The 22673-nt window shown below is 49.0% G+C and overlaps 2 protein-coding genes across 2 annotated transcripts in view; both read right to left on the bottom strand.

The window, feature by feature from the left end:
- The window catches only part of LOC119387061 (myosin-VIIa-like), a 142884-nt gene that overhangs the window by 98545 nt on the left and 21666 nt on the right, over positions 1 to 22673 (bottom strand).
- On the bottom strand, positions 1669 to 2703 carry LOC119385809 (uncharacterized). The gene has a single exon (XM_037653189.1). The coding sequence runs from the start codon at positions 2701 to 2703 to the stop codon at positions 1669 to 1671; it is 1035 nt and encodes a 344-aa protein (XP_037509117.1).

Consider the following 22673-nt stretch of genomic DNA (forward strand, 5'->3'; position numbering starts at 1 on the left):
TTTTTTTACATCCTGCCCCGCCGCGCATGTAGTGGGCATTTCCAGGTGATGCAGAGCTTGAGCGGGTCTTTTAACCACTTTTCCGTTCTGTGTTTTTATGGTGTAAGCCCGCACCAGTCCATCACGACCAGGGTGTACTTCTAATATTCGGCCTAGCGGCCAAAAGCACCGGTTCCTTTTGTCGTCTTGCAGTAGTACGACCTCGCCTACTGTTAAACTTCGGTTAGGTCCTTGCGGATACCGATGCAGAGACCGCAGTTCCAGGAGATACTCCTTTCTCCATCTTTGCCACAGATGATTCAGTAGTCTTTGACGATACTCCAGCTTTCGGATAACACCATTCCTAGTAGTCTGCGGCCAGGTTGAAGTTTCACGTGGGCTAGGATCCGGATGAGCCAGGACTGAACTCCCGGTGAGAAATTGAGCCGGGCACACCGGTGACGGTTCCCCTGCCTGCGTGTACGTGTATGTCAGAGGACGAGAATTGATAACAGCTTCGACTTCTTGAAGCAACGTCATCAGTTCCTCGCTTCCTAGACTGCTTTTCCCGAGAACTTTTCGAAGAGCTGACTTGATCGACCGGATGAGCCTTTCCCAGCAGCCACCCCACCACGGGGCGTTAGGCACAAGAAACTTCCATGATATTCGATGATTGGCGAGAAATGCAGCAAACGGGGATCCATTGATAAGCTTCCCTATGTCACGTAGCTCTTTGCTTGCCTTCTTGAACGTCAATGCGTTGTCCGAGTACACAGTAATAGGCACTCCTCTGCGAGCAAGAAACCTCCTGAAGGCAAGTACAAAACTGTCTGATGAGAGAGAATCTGCCAGTTCTAGATGTACCGCTCTTGTGGTTGCGCAGGTAAATAGCACAATATAAACTTTGGTACATTGGGGTTCCCTCTGGTTGAGTTTCATATATAACGGGCCTGCAAAATCTATGCCGACAACTTCAAACGGGCGAGACATAGTAGCTCGGTCTTCCGGCAGTGGGGCATGTTCCACATTCATGGGCTTTGTTCGGAATCGTTTGCAAAAATAACAATTGTTGATCAACTTTTTTGTTTCCTGGCGTGCATGAACAATCCAGAACCGCTCACGAATTACTGTCAGTGTGGCTGATACTCCACCATGCAAACTGCGGCAATGTGCTTCCATGATCACCAGTCTCGTAAATTCATGGTTCTGAGGCAAAAGCAGTGGATGTTTTTCTTGAATTGAAAGTTGCGCTCTCTGTAGGCGTCCGCGCAGATGAAGTTGTCCTTCTGTATCCAAAAATGGATGCAAGTCATGAAGAATCGACCGCCTTGAGATCGCGCGTTCGTTGGAGAGTTGCTCTATTTCTTGAGAGAAAGCTTCTCGCTGTGTTCTTATTATCCAAAACTTCTCGGCCATATTTAGCTCTTCTGCAGAAATAGGCCCCGTATGTGGTGCACGGGTGCGCCGCGTCCTTTCCAAAAATCTGTAAACCAACGCTGTGACGCGAAGAAGCCTGGTCAAGCTGCTGTACTTCTTGACGTTAATGACATCTTCAAGGGGTTCTTGCGTCTGTAGCAGTAGTTCTGTCTGTAGAGTTTCTGGTTCGTAGCTGTTTTCTTGGGCGGCAACCGAAGTGATCTCGATGGGCCAAGCGGTTTCAGGTTGAACTAACCATTCTGGGCCATTCCATCAGTTGACGCTTTCCCGAAGCACTGCCGCTGATAATCCCCGTGTCAGATAATCAGCTGGGTTCTGCTCCCCAGGACAATAACGCCATTGCCCTTTGTCGGTGCAGTCGGCTATCTCGGCCACTCTGTTTCTCACGAAGGGGCTGAGTTTATCTTGCTGTGCCCGTATCCAGCTCAGAACAATTGTCGAGTCCGCCCACATTATATGTGAGAACTGAACCGTGTCCCGTGACTTCCTAAGGTATTTTAGTAGCCTTGATCCAACAACTGCACTCATTAGTTCCAACTTTGGCATGGTCAAGGCTTTTATGGGTGCCACGCGAGACTTAGCCACGACAATCTTCGTACCACAACTGCCATTGCGGTCCACCGTTCTAAGGTACGCGCATGCTCCATAGGCCCTTGGACTAGCATCCACGAAGATATGGACTTGCGTCATGGTGATATCTTCTTTCGGATGACTCATGACGTAGCGCGGTATCTTAATAAGGTGTAACTGAGCAACTTCAGTACACCATTCTTTCCACGCCTTCTCGATTTCCATGGGTAACTTGGAATCCCACGGTATCCGTAACAGCCATAACTTCTGAAATAAGATCTTCGCTATTATCGTGAAAGGCGAAAGAATACCGAGAGGATCGAATATTCTGGAAGCTGTTCTTAAGATGGTCCGCTTTGAGTCCTCTTTGACCGAAAGCAGGAACTGCGTGACAGACTTTGAAGAACATGCCAAGTAATCATCTTCGGTGTTCCAGTGCATCCCTAGAATCGTTGCTGAAGTATTGTCCAATCCTTCCAGGCACTCTTCGCTTTTCGAGAACACTTCCTGGAGTTGAGCGTTGTTTGTCTTCCACTTCCGAAGGTTCATCGCAGCGCCTTCCAAAATCGACTTTGCCTTCTCGTACACGTCTAAGCCTTCGTCAAAACTGTCGGCTCCTACGAGCAGGTCATCCACGTAGAAACTCTGCTTCAGCGTCCGGGCCAATGTTTTTTGCTCACCGCTTACGTTGTCCAGGTGGTGGTGTATCGTTGCCATCAGCAGAAAAGGGCTTGATGTCGACCCGAATGGCACACGTGTCATTCGCTATCGGGTGGCGTCGGGTGGCGTCGGCGGATGGCTATCGGGTGGCGTCGAAAACGAAGCAACACTCGAAGCAGATCCGGGTTCAGGTTTGTACCTTTGTCCAAACAGTCGTTCAGTGACATATATCCCTTTTCATCGGACGAGGCGTCGAACACTACTCGCAGTTTTGTGGTGAGTGAGTCTTCTCGTACAACCTCGCGATGCGGCATGTAGTACACGTCATTATCAGATTGTCGCTCCGGCACCACTTCAGCATGTCCCATTTGCCAGTATTGACGTATGGTCGTGTCGTATTTCTCCATTAGGCCATCATGCTGCGAGAGTCTTCTGACGAGCTTATGGAGCCGGTTAATTGCTGTGTCCCGATTGTCGCCTAGAAGATGCTTGCGATCTTCTTTCCATGGTAGGGCCACCGAGTACCGGCCGCCTGACTTCCTAACGGTCTCCTTAAACTGTAGAATGTTCCGGTCAGCGAGACATTCGTTGGAGTCAGTAATGCCCATAGACTCGAGTCGCCAGAAAGACTGTAGAATTTCTGCAGTCGATTCCTCTTCGGTTGCATCCACACGCAAGACACTGACAAGCAGGTGAGTGCCACAGTCCAAAAGGGTCTTCTGACTGATAGGTCCTTGTACCGTCCAACCAAATATTGTCTCCATTGCCACCAGACCTGGCACGTCTGGACATCGCACAACTTCACCGGTGATTGCTTGCCACATATAGTCAGAACCTATTAGCAGACCGATTCCGGTGTCTGGTGCGTCCTTAGGCCGGTAGTCGTTCGCGAGCATCTTGCCTTGTCTCTTTAATTCTAGAATGAATGCATTGCTCGTTGATGGTAGAGTCACACCGTGGCAAATGGCAGGGACAACTACAGCTTCTATGCGAAGGTCAACCTTCTTGTCTCTGCTTCGAAGGGCTATTTCAACAACGTTCCGCTTTTGTGCAGCTGAAGAGCAAGTGCTTCCGAAGGTATTCAATGCCAACCGGGTCTGTCTGACCACCTTCAGGTTAAGCTTACTGGCCACCTCTTCCTTAATGAAGCTTCTTTGGCTTCCGCCATCCAGAATACCTCGAACGAATTGCCTGCTGTCGTTGTTGACCAACTGGGTGCTGAATGTCTGAAGATAGACCGCGTTGTCCCTAGGTGGTTGGCTAGTTGATGATACGTCTTCGCAGGACGAAAGAGCATTTGAAGAAATGCATACGGTGGCACTTCCTGGCGTTCCTGCGGTCGTCGAAGCCCTCCTGTAATTGGGGTCGCACATGCTGGAAGCGTGTCTTCCGCGGCAGGAACTGCAGGTAAGCTTAACGCGGCAATCCTTCGCTCGGTGGCCTTTTGACGTGCAGCGGAAGCACCGGTTGTCTTTCTGCAGCTGCTCCTTTTTGACTGCAAGAGGAATATCAGCGTTGCAGCTGCGCGTCCCGTGCTGATCAATCTCGCAGAAGAAGCACTTGAACCTTGGTATAGATGTGGTATGCAATACGGATGCCGCTGGGATGCCACCATTTCGTCGGTCCAAGCGATCCTCCAAAGCAGGTCTCTGATGTGGCAGTTCGTGCTGCTCCCTACTTTCGAGCTCCACTCGTAAGAATAATAACAGGTCATTTAGCTCGGCATCCGACGCGGCTGACGCCTCTGCTGGTGCACTCGACGAGGAGGCTTGAGCATAACGTACTTCGGTGGGCCTTGTCAAGGCGCGGTGCCGTTTTTCTCTTGTGAAAGAAAGACCGATGTCCCGCGGTAGAGCCTTCTGCAAGATATCGATGAGCATAGCTGAATACGTCAGTGTCGGCACGTTCAGGGCTCCTAGGCAGCGAATATTCAGTTGCGTGGCATCATACAATCTTCGCAAACCGCGGATGTCGTTGGCGGATGTCACCCTTGGGAGATTTCTCAGCGCCGTCAGATGGTGCTGAATAATCATCGTCTTATCGCCGAATCTTTCCTTCAACATATGCACTGCGTCGGCGTAGCAAGATTCGGTCGTGGGCAAGCCCGCGATTGCTGTTGCTGCGTCACCGGATATGAAACTCTTCAGGTAGTAGAATTTAGTGGATGGCGTCAGGTCGTTGTTCAGATGAATAAGCTGTTCGAATTGCTCCCAGAAGCCTGTCCACTGTGCGATATCTCCTTTGAATGTTGGGATCTGCAGCTGCGGCAACCGGGGTGCCATAAATCTTGCGGAAGCCTCGTGCCTGAAAGTCGTTGCTGCGCTTTCACCGCTGGCAGCTTGCGCATGGCCGGCCTGTGCTCGTTCCATTTGGGAAAGTCTGCAACCTATCTCGGCGAGCATGCTGACCGCTTCATCTTGGTATTCCGCTACAGCTGTATACTCCTCTTCGATGCGTTCAGTCGGAATATACTGCTCATACTGCTGGTTAATCTGAGACAGCTCATCGTTGCTAGCGGAGAGTCGTTGCTTTACGGCTGTGAGCTTCGCGATGTCGACGCTAGCGGAGTCTAGTAAAATTCGAGCTTCCTGAATAATCTTTGTGTTCTGCGCGCGTCGTGCAGATCGCTTGCCTTTGAGTCGATCCATTGGGAGAGCAGTGCTGCTGCCTGATGTCGTTGCACCAACGCCGATCCTCGCATCCACGATCCGTCGAATCCTCACCGCCCGCGACGCGAAGCGAAAGTAGAGTCTTGTTCGTCGTGCGTAGAGGGAAGACTTGTCCGCACGTGGGTTTTCGGCACCGAAATGTATGGACGCTATGAGGTTAACTGGCGCGGAAGAATTCAGGCAGAAGCCATCGTTGCCGTGATCGAACGTGATCTACTTCTTCTTCTTTGCCTCTACTCGCTGGCAGCGTTTATTTGTACATCATCTTTTTTTACAATCCTTTCAGTCGGTATGCCGTAGCGAGTGTGTGTTGAACTTGTGTGTGTGTATGTGTATCGTATACTGCGATCTACACAATACACCAGGAAACGACGCGACCTCTTGTGTTTCTAACTCGTAAGGTCACGGAGAACGAACCGACAGCCACTGTATAAGCGTGCACCCCTGCGCGAGCAACATGGTCGCCCGCCGACGAAGCTATTGAGATCTCGACATGTATAACCTCGGCGATCGCGTATCGGTCCATCCATCTCCCAAGGAGCGCGCGAGCGCACACACGCACAACAGTTTTGTTATACACACAATGGATATTGAGCACGCAGAACGCTGCGGCACAGTCAGTCACAGCAAAAGGAAGATTGGCCACTTCTGCTACGGAAGCATTCCGGGCTTCTACCGGTTTCAGTTCGTATACCATGCATGCCGCCTTCGAAAGACGAGGGCAACAGTGAGGCGATTGTCGTGGCAGAAACGAAGTTCGAATGCTGAATGGTCGGTCGCGATCAAGCGGCCTGCAGCAATATTACGGCCCTTAAAATGTCCAGTTTCTCTCTCTCACTTCATATCTGCAACTTCCTTATAAAGCACCGTGGTTTGCTTACAACTTCCGTTGCGAGTTTAGTATGAAGAAAAATTGTTGTGTTTTACGTCCCAAAACCGCGATATGGTTATGAGGGACGCCGTAGTGAAGGGCTCTGGAAATTTCGACCGCCCGGGGTTGTTTAGCGTGTAACTAAAATTAAGTATACACGGACCTCTAGCATTTCGCCTCCATCGAAATGCGGCCGCCGCAGCCGGGCTTTAATCCCGCGACCTTCGGGTCAGCAGTCAAGCACAATAACCACTATAGACCACCGCGGAGGGGAGTCCAGCATTGAGCTGTGCATTTCTTCTATGCATGCTCGCGTCGTTACCCGGCCGTATCGAAACTTCACACTGCAAAGTTTATCCTGACTTGTTCAAACCTTTCGATAAGACTTCCAGGCGCAGCTAACACAAAAAGCTAATGCATACGCACGTCTTCCCAAAAGTGTAAACTATAGACACAGCGCAGATGCACAGTTGATGCATCGTGTAGTGCTTTCCCGTGACATATGTAAATTTTAGCACCGTGAGAAGGAACGTTTTCAGTGCTTTCAAAACGTACGTGCCACACCATGGGATTCACTCCGGCACGAGCCGACGCTTGCTCCGCGCACTGGTTCAAATATCCACCACTATTTTTATTACCATGCGCCCTTCTCATCGGCGCTGTGTGCAGGCTTTTCCAAATAATAAAACCCCGTCCCCTATTTACTAAGAGCCCTGGCTATGCAGGTAGTGGCCTCCCGATATAATGCACCCTCGAGTGCATATATTGCTACACACATTCGGAATTGGGATCGCGGCTAATTCGAATGAGTCAGGAATGAATTGTCTTCGCGTTGTTCTTTCATACGAACATCGAGACCATCCTGCAGGAAAGTACAGTTAACGAGACAGCGAGTGCCGAGTACCTGTCTCACTTTCTGGTATGCATGGAAGTAACTGGGGCGTCCCTTCCCTCTGACCAAGGGAGCGGTATATGTATTCGACGAGGAATGCAGTCGCGGAGGGCGGCGCACGAGGCCACGAGGTAAGTAAAATGAACGAAATAACGAGGCAAAGGAGGGTGAATAATATAGCGAAAATATAAACAGGGCACGCACACGCACACACAACACACACACACACACACACACACACACACACACACACACACACACACACACACACACACACACACACACACACACACACACACACACACACACACACACACACACACACACACACACACACACACACACACACACACAACTTTATACGTGTAAAAGCCGTCGTCGCATACATAAACCAACAGGGTCTAAGATACAGCAAGAGATGCTGCTGTGCGCGCGTTCACGGGCAAGGGAGGCACGCAAGGAGGAGTGGAGGGGGGGGGGGGCGATCAATGCGCGCACTATCATGCGTCTCGTGCATACCCATTAGGTACGCCACCGCTCAGGTGCAAGCACGCACAGGCCGACGCCCGTTGCGCAACAGCGGGGGCCCACGACAGCACCCACCGAGACTTCCCTCTCGCATGCATACACGCGATTCCTCGTGCATGGCCTCCGAGATGGCGGACGCGCGAACCCGCCGCGCGCCCGTTATCTCGGAGGCCATGCCTCGTGTTAGCATTAACTGAATAGCCGGGAAAACGCACACGTGCACTTGCTTTTCCCTCGACTATACACTGCAATGCTGCCTTTTCAAGTGCGCGCTACAATTTGTTCCTCTCGTTGGAGAGAACCGCGCGAGAAGGAATTCGGGCCTCTTCCTCCTCCTCTCGTGATTAACTGCCACCCGCACGCACCAATATACGCCGGCAGCGAATCGCCGTCCCGGTTCCCACGCTTAAACGCATAGAAAAAAGCCGAGAGCGCATTCAGCCACTCGTATACGCGCGCACGCTGAGCGTAGTGGCGCAATTAAACGAACGCCGCGCTATATAGGCGCTCGGCGTATGTAAACGTTAAGGTATGTTACGACGCTGTCTTAATTAACCGACCGAGCAAGCTTTCGTAGACCACACGAAGACAGGACGGAAGCCACGTATTTCGCATTTTCCTATCTGCCACTATAGCGAAAGCGACGAAGCGCACTCTGGCATATACACGGCGCATATGATCACGTGGTGTATCGACACTTGCATTCGCATTAGCGCGTGCCCGGTTTGTCACTTGATGGTGTAAACATAGTCGGTGATAACCTAAGAATCTTGTACAACCCCCATGTATACAAAACCGCAGTGGTACGGTCGCGCCAACTGCAGCAGAGAGTCCGTTCTTGAAGCGCAAGTCGCCTTCCTCTCCCAATAAAAAAACCTTGGTTTACTAATGGAAGACGAAGGTTCGTTGTTCTCACTTAAAATATTATCTTTGATTGAACACTGCTAACATGATATACTATAAAATTTAAATGGACGTTAAACTTCCGTAATTAAAGCAGCTGCAAAAGACACATCAGGGGCCGAATTCAAAAAGTTAGTATAATTATCTTTGCAATTGGTCAGCCGGCTTCGCTCACGACATAGGCGGAGAGTTTTCATTTTACCGGAGGGGGCGGGGGCCCGACTTGCTCTTCCACATTTCTCTCTCACTCTCCCTATATATATAGAGAGAAAGAGAGAGAGAGAGAAACAGAGAGGGGTCCAACCTCCAAATTAAAGAATTTAATGTAACTTTAGTCTCTTAGGTGCCCGCGATATCATAATGAAGATCTGTAAGTGGAAGACCCTAGATTTATTTTTCAATTTACAAAGACATCAATCCACCTCGTAACTCTTGGCTCGAAGCGAAATTTTCGTTGACCGCGTCGCGTAAATTCAATTCACGCAATGCGTGGGGTTAGGCTTTACTTTGTTAAAACATGCGCCACGGAGGAGACAGTAGGCTAACGCTATCACAGGAAGCTTTAATTGTATGCCAGTGAGTTCAATTCAAGATGGCCTAAAGTAATTCTGAGATGGTAGTAAATACCATTTGCTACCACTACACCTTGTGCGAAGCTGCTGTTATGTATCTGGACGAGTAATGGAGTTGCTCATTGGTGGCCGAACTTTTAGTAAAACCCTTTACTGATAAATAAAAGTGCGTACAATCTTTTCTCGGCACTTTTATAAGCAGGCATGTCGAAGGGTACTAATATGTCGGCAATCAAGAAATTACCGTTTTTTTATTGGCGAGTAAGTTTGTGCAAAAGCGTTCACTGACTGACTGTGTCGGGATTGCTTTGTATTCTCAGTGTCATTTTTGTGTTCTCAAAACCATTCACAACGGGGTTCAAGACAATTAGAGCGCAGCTCTTAGGCGTCCGTTCCTGCGTTGAGCGGCATCGCCGTTGGCGTCGGCGGCGTAACCGATAGCGCGAACGAGGATGAAAGAGAGCGAACGCGGAGTCTGTCGATATCACCGAGATGCTGGCCTCTAACCTCGCTTTCTTCCTCTGTCGAGCGCGCTGGCCCCTCGGTCGGAGCTCGTGCGCATGCAGGGCTGGCAAATGCACTGCGGCTGGCTTCGCTTGCCGTAACGGGGCTGTGGGCGTTTCACTTGGTTCGCGACAGCTGCAATGCACAGAGTATATGGTGTGCGTAGCACTCGAGCGCTGGCAGTTTCTGTGGCAATATGTAACGAATGTTACATTGCCGCAACTGCGGATAGTCAAAACTTCAAACACAGCTGGCGTTGCCCGAACACAAGGCTGCGCTCAGCGAATTAGGCAGTATCGTAATCGCCGGTGAATTTTTTAATTTGTCATAGCTTAAGTCGTCGCTTCACTTGTTCATCAGCACAACATATTCTGCACGTAAAAATCCTTTTGAGGGGCATTTTTCCATTGAATGTTTGACTTGTCACTGGCCCATGTGCCGAACTTTAAATGGCTGAAATTAAAAAGAAGCGGCATAAACAGCCTCCTGTGAAATAGCTGCCGGACAGGACGACCCGGGAACCTAAGCCAAGCTCTTAAAAAATATCCTGGGCCGGCGCCAGGGGGGGCTCGCCCCCCCCCCCCCCCATGAGGCAGTCCGGGGGGGCCCAAGCCCCCCAGCCCCCCCGTACTCTCCGCCTATGGCTCACGATATGTCCTGCATCACGACTGGCTGAAATTTTTCTCACAATAATTCTTAAGTAAGACGTTTTCGTAAATACGGGCCCTGCACGGTAAAACTAACCGTCTTAAATACGCAAAAGCGCGTGACGTCACGCAAATGAGCGAACGTAATTGGCTGGCGCATCTATGCCACCGTGAACTGCCCAATGCACACTACATTCACATTTCTTTCCCTTTGTAAATTATACCGCGAAACAGCCCTCAGTGGGGCGCAGAACAGCGACAGCAGTGGCTACGCATGCATATATAAGCATACGCAGCCTAGAGCACTGCACGGGCCGTGATTTTCGGCCCGGGCCCGGCCCGGGCCCGGACCTCGTTCAAGTTTACCCGCCCGAGCCCGGCCCGGTGATTCAATACGCGACCCGAGCCCGGCCCGAACCCGAGAAAAAATTTCGCCTACCCGGCCCGGCCCGGCCCGACGGCAGATCAGGCCCGACAGAGGCCCGAGAGCCAGTAATATAGGTGGTGTTGCCAGAACGTAGAATCTACAGCAAGGTGTTTGAAGTAGCAAATATCTACTCTTTGTTGGCGAATATTTCACTAACAATTCTACTTAACCTACGGTAATTTCGTGTAAAAAGGGGCTCATGGTGGAAAGAGTTGAGTGGAAATACTGGGTACAATGAACGTTTGTTCGGCAATGGTATACTATAACTTTTTTTTTTCTTGCTAATGCAATACGGATCATCAAGAGCGTTTTGTAGCAGATATTGTAGCACGAAAAGTGATTTGCAGCATGAGTTCAGTTTCAATAAGAATTGCAATAAAAAGAGAGGAGACAGAGAACACAACACCTTATTGCGCTCTTCACTGAAACATAAAACATGCTCTAACGACAAAGCCAATCGAGCACCCTTTCGGATATGTAACACCTGTCTTCAGCATGGCAGCACCTTGCCACAGCAAGATGGAGGAAGAAAGCCAAGTTTATTACCTTGCTGCATGTACACTAATCTAGATAAAAAGAACAAACCATGTGCACCACGTGTACTTTTAGAAATACGTATAGGCAGCCGAAAAGACGAAAAAATATTTGTGGTAGCATTCTTTTCATATATCATATATATTTCATATATCACCAGGGCTATATAGAGTCCACAAGTCTTTTGTGGCATATTTTATAGTTTATTTCTTCACGTGTTATTGTTCAAAAAATCAAACTATCTAGAGATTCCGGCTTTAAGCAAGCCATCCACCGCTGTATCACATATCCTGTCGCGCTAAAGTTTCTTGCACTGCATGCGCTAGCCGCAGGGGTGCACATCTACCTTGCGAAATGTGAAGGCGTCGGCAGTCGTTCTTAACTTCCACCACTGGAGCAAATTTAGGATGTCTTTGTGGACATCTGCAGAATGAATGTAGCTGTGCAGCTTATCCCTTCATTTCTATCGTTCCCGAACGTCGTCACACTCTTCAGTATCACTTATAAAACTCCTCTTTGAGCGCCTCTGCTTGCAGTTTTCAGCAGTGTATCCTATGCACGGCTTGCACTGCGCTCTTCTTTTCTTCCGTATCATAATACTCTATGCCTTCCTAACGATGTTGTACTGGGAGAAGGTGACCACTGCACTACGCGGGTAGGACTGGCAAGAGGTGGACGAAGCTATTTCGATCTATTTTTAGTGTTCGTTACAGTCTGGTAATAAAGGCGCGAGTAAGCTTCTCGACGCTTACTCATTGGATGCCTATGGTTCGAGGTGAAGGGACATCACCCGGCACGGAATTCGTAATTGTCTTTTTTCAAGCCTAATATTTCGTCAAGCGAATATATTTCGCCTCACGCCTTATGCTGTTTGAACCTATGCCATTCCTGCACATTCCAACGGTGTTGTGGCAGTGTCATATACTTCTCACACTATACCTGTATAGCGCAGGGGACCCAAATACGCGGCCCGTGGGCCCCTCCCTAAAGGCCCGCGGCCCGCACATCACTGTCTTCGTCCGAATTTTTCATTTTCTTTATAAGTTTAAGCTACACAGCCATGAGAAGTCTGAAGCTTTTTTGTTGTGAGGCAACCCCTGCGGCCACCATGTGTTCATACCTAACCGTGAAACAAAACTCTATATTTCAAAATCGGCGTCCTGATTTTAGTCATGTTGAAGATAGGTATTGATATGTTGTTGGAATTCTGCCGCCAAATACCCTTCAAACGACCTATATGTGACATATGGGAAAGCTCTTCTTTTAAATGGCAACGTTAGCTGACAATTGGTACGACCTAGCTCCTCTAACGCCCCCCCCCCCCCCTCCCCCGCGCTTTTAAGCTGCGTTACTGTCCTTCCCCTTGCCGGAGTAAATTTTCGTGAATGCGGCCCATTAGCTGAGGTGGGTTTGAGACACCTGATATAGCGAAAAAAGGCGAAAGTTCAAATATTAACAAATTGGGCACACCAAGCAGGCTGTGCACGTCCATATCGCGTCACATGACCACTCAGGGCCGTGACGAAGCCGCGGAAAAAGAATGTCTCTGTATAGGAATTCTATGTAACGAGATTGTGTGCAGTCTTTCGTTTTAGTGGAGGGCTGGAAACTTCCTCGCTATGGAGCTCTATAATCGCTTTTGCGATAAGTTACAGGTGTATATTTATTATATCACATTTATTACTGTGATTACAGAATAACATTTGGGATATAAAATCATAACGAATGCAAATAAAGCACAGAATAACGACATGTTAATTATATAAGCGCCTGGTATATCTTCTTTTAGCTCGCCCGTTTAAGATAAATCAAGTAGCCCCATATGCAAGCAGCAAAATAAGTTCAGTACTTGTCTCTAATAAAATTTCTCTAAATAGCTTGCCCCACATAAAAAAGCGTTTTTTTTTTCGAGAGAAAATGTGAAACATATATGTACGTATGCACAACGTATGTGGAACAAACGTGAAGGGGCACTAGAAAGAAAAACAATTTCTCTGTTATCAGTAAATTACTCTTTAGCAATTCCGAAATCACCACGTTCGCCGGGACAAGAGTCTTGGTAAGTGAGAAAACGCGCAAAAAGGTGAATGCGGGTGGCGACGCCCGCTTTAAGTTCGCGTAGCAGACATCGTGACATCTTATATTCTGACGGCGTCTAATGGGGTCTACGTAGTTCCTAATCACTAAAAATGAAGTACGTTGACCTCTGAGGGGGCCATAGACTTAACATGCCAAGTTTCAGCAAATTTTATAGAGCCAATGTCCCCAAATACGACAAATACAGTTTGAAATCCGTGGCGTCAGGCTCGGATATTTCGGTGCGAAATTAAAAAAAATAGAATTTTGACCTTGATTTTCTCGTCTGATAATAAAATTACCATGGTGAAATGTATGAGATTCGAGTTCTTAGACGTCACTTTATCAGTCTAAACCGATTCAGTGCTTCACTATAGTGTTCATTTAAGAACCCAGCAAAGTCCAAGCCCGGCCCGACCCGAGCCCGCGACCTCAAACCCGGGCCCGGCCCTAAGCCCGGAGCTTCAGGCCCGAGCCCGGCCCGGGCCCGCCGGGAGAACTACTTTACCCGGCCCGGCCCGGCCCACGGGCCGGGCCGGGCCCGGGTTTTCGGGTAGGCCCGAGCCCGTGCAGTGCTCTAACGCAGCCACTGTATGTAAGTGCTCCGTTATCGATGACACTCGAGAATATACAGATTCCTCCCGCTGTCTTCACCAGCTAACCTTAACTATAAGGCCACGCTGGAATGCTTGCACTGTGCTAAGCGTTCCAACGCGGCCACGCCTAAATGAAAGGCTGGGTAACGAAACAGATGCGGGAAAGTGCGAAACAGCACAAGAGCTCTCCGTCCGCATACGGCCGAGGTTATCCCGGAAGGGGGCCCCACGGCTTCACGCGGTGCTACAAGGTGGACGCGGTCGCGGCACAGCGTGTATACGTTCAATGCATGCACGCGCGTCCAATTTGGACGCGAAGGGAGCCCTGGGAGGAGGCCGTCGGCATGCGGCGGCAATTTGGCGCGTATCGAGCGACACACAACTTCGATAGCCGTCAGCGCATGCACCGAAGCTTAGAGGGCCCCCTCTGCGCTCTCACCGAAACAACAAGGCCTGCGGGACGGACACAAGCGCCGCGCAGTGTGTGTCACGTCGGAGTATTCAGCTTCAGAAGCGGTCCACACCGGCCGGCAGCCATCCTTCCTGCCGTTCGGTTCATTGGAGAACAATGCACGCGGCGACCGACCCCCTTCCTTCGGGGAGGAACGCGAGGCAGAGCGTGACGCTCCGACGCCTGCGGCAACGACCGCCGCGGCATAACGTGCCCCGAGAAGAGAGAGCCTGCTGGACTCGGCTTCCGCAATCCGGCGCTATGAACGCCGACGGTTACGTGGCCTCCACGCAACGCCGGCAAGCCGCTGTCGTCGCATTGCGGTATTAAGGCGAATGCCTTAGATGCCTCATCAAACGCGAAAATTGACCATCGGCGTCAACACGAGTGATGCAAAAAATCATCATGCACGCGATGACGTCCCCACAAGACGCCATCGTGACGTCACAGACCGCCAGAATATGTGACGTCATCATGACGTCACATGATAACATCCTCACATGACATCGTCGCTTCGTCAAAGATGGGCTGATCACGGAGCAAAGACCAGGTGAGGTGGATAAAGCTTGCAATGCCTCCAATCCTGAAGTGCAAAACCATGTTAGGTGCAGAAAGCTTTTGGGGAAGGATTCATAAGGGACCATGTGATTCTTTTTTTTTTTTCGGTATAAGAGTCGTGGAAAGAAGTTGAAAAGCGTACACATGCAGGGGTAAGAAGCCGTATAAGCGCAACGTTTTTTTTTTTTTTTTTAAGAACGCCACGCACGCCGATCGCATAGCCACAAGATTTAAAGGTAATGGCATTCTCCCGAGAAGGCTCCAGAAAAACAATTGCAGAGCGATAAATCACGGACACAGATATTCACTGTGTGATGTTCATCTCCTTCAGATAAATCACACCCTTTGCCAGGCGAAAAAAAAAAGGAGATAACTACCTATTTTCGACCATTACTCCACTGGAGTGCGCCACTTAACCTATAGCGCCTGCGGATATCAGTAACGTAACACTCCATTAATCACCCGTCACTCGTCGCGTGAGGGTGTACAATATAAAGGCGTACAAACGACACATTTCCGTTATTATTATAACGGGAATTATAATAATAACGCGCTTGATTATAGCAGGAAGCACATACTTGAGCTCCCGTACGTACCGAGCAGTGTTGTACACGTTCCTCTAAACCAGGAACGAAAACTCGTTCCCCGTTCCTCCCCAAATTAGAAACGAGTTCCCGTTACAAGTTCCCTTAATGGGAAAGGAACGCGTTCCGGTTACATTTCGAACACTGGAACGTGTCGTTACTTTTACGTTACATTTGATTTTTTTTTAAATTAAGACAGTGTCGGATAATAATAATGTGAAATGAGTGAGCAATGTAAAGCTCACATCGAACTAAATATATTATACGATTTTGAACATCCCCGGCAGCAGGTTATATGGATATAAGAAACATGAATTTTTTAGAGATCGCCGGACATACTCCAGAAATGTCTAACTGCAACTTTGGTGCTCGCCTATTACAAGTGCAACACATGTGCCACTCTTCGCGTCGTTCTTCAAGTGGGGAGTCAAGATACTACGCTTCACATGTTCAAAGAAATTTCGTCAGATGCACCAGTATAATAAAAATTCTTGGACATGAAATCGCATCTAAAGCGACCACACGTAGACGTTCAACGGGTACTGATTCAATGTTCCAGTATTAGCGAAATGTAATGTCCAGACCAGGGTACATATTCGCAACTTAATAACGTCCCTGACTGAACTCAGCGAGAGGTGCATCTCAGTGTCTGTGTCCGACAGACGATCGTGTTTTAGTTTTTTTAGACAATGCAGATTTTTGATAAAAATACTACGATAGTAAGGCTGCTGTCGTTTTCGCACATGAACTTTACTTCGAGGCGGAAATACTTTACCGCACCTAAAGTAGCATTGAAGTGAGGAATTAACAAAACCTCGTTAAATAACTTTTTAGTTATTAATTTCGGGACAGTTTTTCACATAAAAATGTTGCATACCCAGTTTTTAGAAATACAAGAAACATACCTAATTTGAGGTGTTAATCATAGAAATTGAAGGCCCCGATCCAGGCGGTATCGAAACTGAGCGCGCCGGGCGCGCAGGAAATGCTGCTGCTGTGCTACGTCAGAACGGAACTTCACGCGTCGCAGCAGAATCTGGTCAGCAAAAACGGCGAGTCGTCTAAAATTTGCAAGCGGACTGCTTAGCGCGCCCTTTCATTGCGGCGGCCTTACGATGACGTTCGAATGTGAAGTAAAATCTCTCCACGATGTGTCCAGACTCTAGCACGGCCCATTGGTTGCTGTCAGACTGGTTGAGACAAAACGAAAAAAAAAAAAAATCAACTATTTTCTCCGCACGTGCTCTGTCAAGGCGCCGCGCGCTTCCCTGCGCCCCCGGCGGGCGCCTTGTAGTAAAAACCATGATACAACATAGTCATGCCACAGGCGAACCTTGCACCTCACGCGCTCGCCCAACCGCCCTGCTCTGCATGATTTGCTGCGTGCGTACGCCTGTTCAATGCAGTGGAACGTTGGCCGATGGAACGCCGTTCCGTCTGGCGTTCCTTCGTAAACGTAACGAGTTACCGTTACAGTTCTACATATCCGTAACGGAACGGTGGCGTTCCTCCGTTCCTGCAAAAAGGAACTAGTTCCGGGAACGTCGTTCCTTGGAACGCCGTTCCGTACAACACTGGTACCGAGCCTGTGCGCTTGCCATCTGCACCGGTACACGGGCGAAAAACCCCATAGCAAAAGTGCGCGCGCTCGAAATGTCCCACGCGGTACAACGGTTGCGGCTGACTGAGCAGGATCAGCGCGCCTCCCGTTCTCAGACATTTGAACCATAGACGCACACATTTGCCAGCTGCTCGCAGTACATAAGCACAGCCGTTCAATGAACGAAAAAAAAAAAAACATTGAGCGGGCGCGGCATAAACATCTTGCGCGTGCAACCACGAACGAGTCCCGTTACCTTATACATGAAGAGACACGTCTATCTTTTCCAGGTGTGCATATACTTTCCAAAGAGGACGCTGGTCGCTTGCAATGCAGTATGTATTTTTCTTCTCACTGCAACCGCACGGCAGGCACTGTCGTAAACAATGACACGCGATCGCCGCGGTTCGTGGCAACTCGCGAACGCCTCGTTTCATTATGAGGCTTGTGGGAGAGGTGTGTTCGAGACGTGATGAGTTCAGGCGCACCAAGAAGCCATCCCGCAGCAGCTCCTCTGCTGCCACGGGGTATCTGTCTCGAAACTGATACTTATCGCTATATCAAGGATTCTATTGAAGGATTACATGGCAGAGTTTTTAGATCCGTCTACGCGAACGCATTGCCAAATCCGCGACGTAGCGCGTTGACGTACATTTACGGCGTTGCGACCTTGGCGCCAAATCTGTACGCTGCCGATCGATATTTTAACGCGACATAAATGAAAACGCGCAGCTCTAGACCAACTTAGCGCTCTTCTTTCACACGCCTTCAATCAGCCTCTCTGCAGAGGCAACATTCTCACTTTTTTTATTATTCTTCTTTTTTGTGGGCTGGGAAAGGGACGAGAGTCCAGCACGGGCTTCGATCACCAAGCCCTCCCAAAACAAGGGGAAGTTATACAGGGCTACGACAGCCAATCAGCCTTTTCATACTCGATGCAAGGAGACGCACTGAACAAGCAAGGAAGCGGGAGTCTCGTTAGGTGTTGGGACTCGAGAGGCGGAATAAAAGGCCGGCTGCAGTGGGCGAGACAATGGCTGCGGAGACAACCACGGAAAAGCAGACCGACTGGGCTCCGCGATCGGCCAAGCATGACAAACGCAAATGGCCCTTTTTTTTCTCTTTTATTTATATCTCTAAGCGGCCATACTATACAAGCAGACGAAGCACCAAGTGTAGGAAACTTCGAAAGGAAGGATACACATCTTCACTCTCATAGCGACCCGCAGAGATACGTAATGTCGATTTCAGTGCTGTTCACATGGACCTCAGCAACGGACGCACAGCTCGGACACATGAAGGCAGGTGAATAGCCAGTGTAGCCGCAAACGTGTCAATCACGAAAGCAAGGGCCCCGTTCAACGCACGGTGTTTTGCATGTCTATACGACGAATAAGGGAGTGCTGGCGGTCACCTCCTTTGCGAGAGTTACTGTTATTATTCTTAACTCCTCTTTGGCGGGTCTTCATGTCTCAGCGGTAATTATTCAGCCACACTAGAAAATACGGCACACACTTGTTAAGACGAACGCTGTTAATGTTCCTTTTTTTTTTTTTTGCCACCATGCACGTAACTGAACGTTATCTGCTGCCACTATGCAAATCTGTGTGCTGTCACCGTAATTATCTCCCAGCAGGTACCCTGAGGACCACCTCAATTATTATTATTATTATTATTATTATTATTTTAAAACGTATCCACCCTGCAGGTCTCCAGGCGATCGCCGAGGCGACGTAATCTTGATGTACAGATGTACACAGAGGTACAGAGGCACTGTTACATATTCGCAATGCACACGGGCTATAGGTGGCGCGCGAGGTTATCCAAGATGGCGAACCGAGAGAGTATGAAACCGTCGATTGCGCTCCCGTGTCGTAGCACGTTGGGCTTTTTTTTTTTTTTCATCCTTCTCGATTACATTCTTATTTTTCAGAGTTTATTCAATTCGACTGCGAAATGCTGTTGTTTTTTACGAAGCTGCTATTGGTAGGAAACGTTATGGGACACCTTGGAAGTTACGAAATAAAGGATCCGGGGTCTGTCGAAGGCGAAGAAGTTTTGAACGTTGCAGCCATCTAATTTACTGTGGCATCAAGAAATGCAGTGTTCACGCCGTTGCGATTAAAGAACAGTTTACAGACATCCCACGTTAGAGGGAAGCCTCACGAATTGAAGTTTATTTTTGACGGAAGCAGTATTATCAATTAGGCACGTGAGATTTTTCTCGTATGCTGCAGCCGCAGTGGCCGCACATGTGTCCACAGCGTGCTTACCTTCACGCCCCGAGTAAATATAGAGTTTTAGTTTAGCGCGCGCAAACCTGTACGTACGCAACGGCCTGCGCGCTGCGTACATTAGAGTTGAGGCTGTCTCCTACATTTTTAGTTTACCGTACGAAACAACCGAAACGTGGACTGCGTCTAAGCGTCAGCACCTTCGTCTCAGCGTGTTTTTCTGCGCCATCTAGTGGCTAAGAAATAAACTACAATAGCCGATCCACAGCCGCCTGGATCGGATCGCGCGGCGGTGATCCAGGCGGCCGTGGCCGATCATATAGCTGACACAAGTCAAGGCACGAGACAAGGCAAGATTTTACGATGGCGCAAATTTTGTTGATGTGATCTGTGGTGAACGGTGACGGTTGGTACGACTTCTACGAGGCGAGCAGCAGCGAGGGAGTAAAAATGCCTCCCAGCATCCTTTCGAATCAGCGCCTTTTGGCCACTCTTTCATGGGAAGAGATAGACGATTTGATGCTCACAAACCGAGAGCGGTGGCCTTTGAAGGGCGACTGCAGTCTCGACGACATCGAATATCTCCTGCATCTTCGCAGCGATCACTGTCCACTGCACTGGGTCCGCGGACGGATTCAAGCTACTCACGTAGGCAAGGAGCTCCAAATCGAGGGCAATTCCGAAATGGACGCGGGATTTATTCGCTGCCATGACCGCTGTGCCGCTTTCGCTGCTGTCGGAAGCAGCCATTTTGCTTGTCTCGACCGGTCGAGATCTCGCGAGAGAAACGCCCGTAAAGTACGCAACGGCCGTAGCGGGCGCAACGTAAGCGCCGAGATCTAGCGTGCGCATCTCTTGCGCGCGCAAACGCACGCATCTCTCTTAGGTTCAGCGCATGCGCAGTCTTGCTCTCTCTCACCCGTTGCGTGCGCAAGGCCGTTGCGCGAGCTAAACTAAAACTCTCTATTATAAATGCTTAGCGCACACAACCAGAAGTACATACATGCATGTTTGTTATTTTGCGGCGAATGACGCGCTTTACATTAATTATCTAAAGGATTTTTGCGACGCAAAGCGTATCTAGAACGAACTCTATGGCTTGAGTGCAACGTCCTACGTTTAAGCCACAAAAATTACGCTGATGGTGTTTTCCAGTTAGACTTGCTTCGAAAAGGGTCAGTGCAACCATATATTCTAGTTATACAGAGCTAGCGATTGGCGCACAGCTGCGAACTTTGCTACGTTCCGATGCAATGAGCCTGGCGAGTTGAAGAATTCGCGCTTCAGCACGTCGTCGATATCTTGCTTTTTTTTAATTATGTTTCGCCTGCCACTGATACAAAAACTAATGTAGGCGGAGGGTAGCACGAAATGGTGGCCTGCCCTATCAGACATCGCAGTTCACTGAATTTCGCAAATACGAATTTGAACGCAGTATCGTACTACAGTTGAAACCCGCAATAACGAAATCGCCGGGAAAGCACAAAATTTCGCTCTTGCGGGTATTTCGTTGGCGCGAGAATGCGGCAGAAAAGACATGGGATTTACAAAAAAAAAAAAAAAAACATTTTATTTCCAAAAGTCAGTAAGTTTGTCTTTTGCGGGCCTTACCAAGCAGCAATTTCATGCCTCTCGATCGGGAATCTCGTTTGCCACGGCACAAAGTTCGCCCCATGCACTGGTCACTGACGGCGGCACTGCGCTGTCACCAGTACCGTCATCAAATGCGCCTACAGGCGAACCTTCTTCAAGCTCCGCTGGATCAGCGCGGATCAGCGCAGAATCGTGGACAGCGAGCTGCACGCAACGCCGAATTCTTCGGCGATGTCCATTTTGTTCCTGCCCTTTTCCACCTCACTGATGATTGCAGCCTTATCTTCCAGCCTGATGAACTTCCGCTTTTTCGTTAGAGGCGGCATCTTCGCAGGCAGCGAAATCGGACGAAGCAATCGCAACACACAGTTCACGTTGCACCAAGCGACCAAGCAAATGCTCCACAAATGGCTCCACACACGCGACCATGTGCGCGCAAAGCCGACAAAGCCAAGCACAGAGCCAAGCCAACGAACGAAACTCCATGAGGAATGTAGATTTGGCTACGTAGTCCGCGATAACGAGCAGGTGTTTCGGCAAGCCATTATCATCGTCATTGTCGCCAGCTTTGTTTTTTGTAAACAATGATGGCGGCTGCTTCTCAAGGGCGCTGTAGCGATAGTTTTGCACAATTTAAGTGTATCATGAATGCATTTCAGCTGTTTTCGAATGTAGTTAATGTTGCGAGAGTAGATTATTTGCGCACTCGTGTTTCAAAAATTTCGTTAATGAGGGAATGCGGTATGAATATCTTTCGTAGTCGCGAGTTACGAAATGCACTGACTGCTATAGGCGTTAGCCGGTGCTCCGAAAATATTTCGTTGCGGTGAGAATTTCGTTCCCTCGGGATTTCGTTATCGCGGGTTTCGACTGTATCTGCCTTAGGAAACAGCGCATGCATTATGTGTTGAACATCTGTATCTACACAATTTTATTGGATTTGTAATAGGGAATGAACACGTACTCTCAAGATTGCAACACAGTCCTGCTGAATTCATAAGATGCAATCGCAGTGTTGAGAAGTGGAGCTCATTCATCCATCACAGCTCGGTTGATGCACTGAAGCACGAAACACATAACATTGCTTTTTATTATCTTTTGACGTGACATAGATAAAACCTGTCAACAAAACAGAGACGAGGCGAAATGCAAGAGACCCACGAAGTGTGCGATCTCAGTGCACGTTGAAGAACGCCGGTGGTATAAATTTTCTGGAGCCTACGGCGTCCCTCATGATCATATCTGCGTTTCGGCACGTAATACTGCAGAAACTATTTATATTAACAAAACTCAAACGCCTCCGCGCATCGCGAGCCACACGACAACACCACGCCTATACTTTCTGAAGTATACTGCTCTTACCGGCCACTACGCGGCGCCACCGTACGTGTGCATTGCGAATAGACTATTTTACGGATTAGTTTAAGTGCTGCCATCATGCATGATGCTTTTAAACGCTGTCGTCAAGCTTGTGTAAGAACTTAATGAGCAGTACTCCCCAGCTGACTTATACACACGAAAACGCTGCGTGGATACATTCGGCGTTCGTTTCATGACCTTATTGTTATAATAAAACGCGGCGACATATAAAACTGAGAAATCACTGGCACTCACGACTCTAAAGCAAAATTGTGTATAGATATAGCCGAGTTGAAGCCTGCACATCGTCCTTAAGCATTCGCGCTCCTCGTTAATTGAGCCGAGCAGGAGCCGACTGCGGAAGTTCGGTTTCAGTGTTTAACTAGCGGTTCACGTTATGAGAAACACCCTGATCATATACGTGTGCAC

This window comes from Rhipicephalus sanguineus, chromosome 3 (genome assembly GCF_013339695.2).
Source record: "Rhipicephalus sanguineus isolate Rsan-2018 chromosome 3, BIME_Rsan_1.4, whole genome shotgun sequence".
Lineage (NCBI taxonomy): Eukaryota > Metazoa > Arthropoda > Arachnida > Ixodida > Ixodidae > Rhipicephalus > Rhipicephalus sanguineus.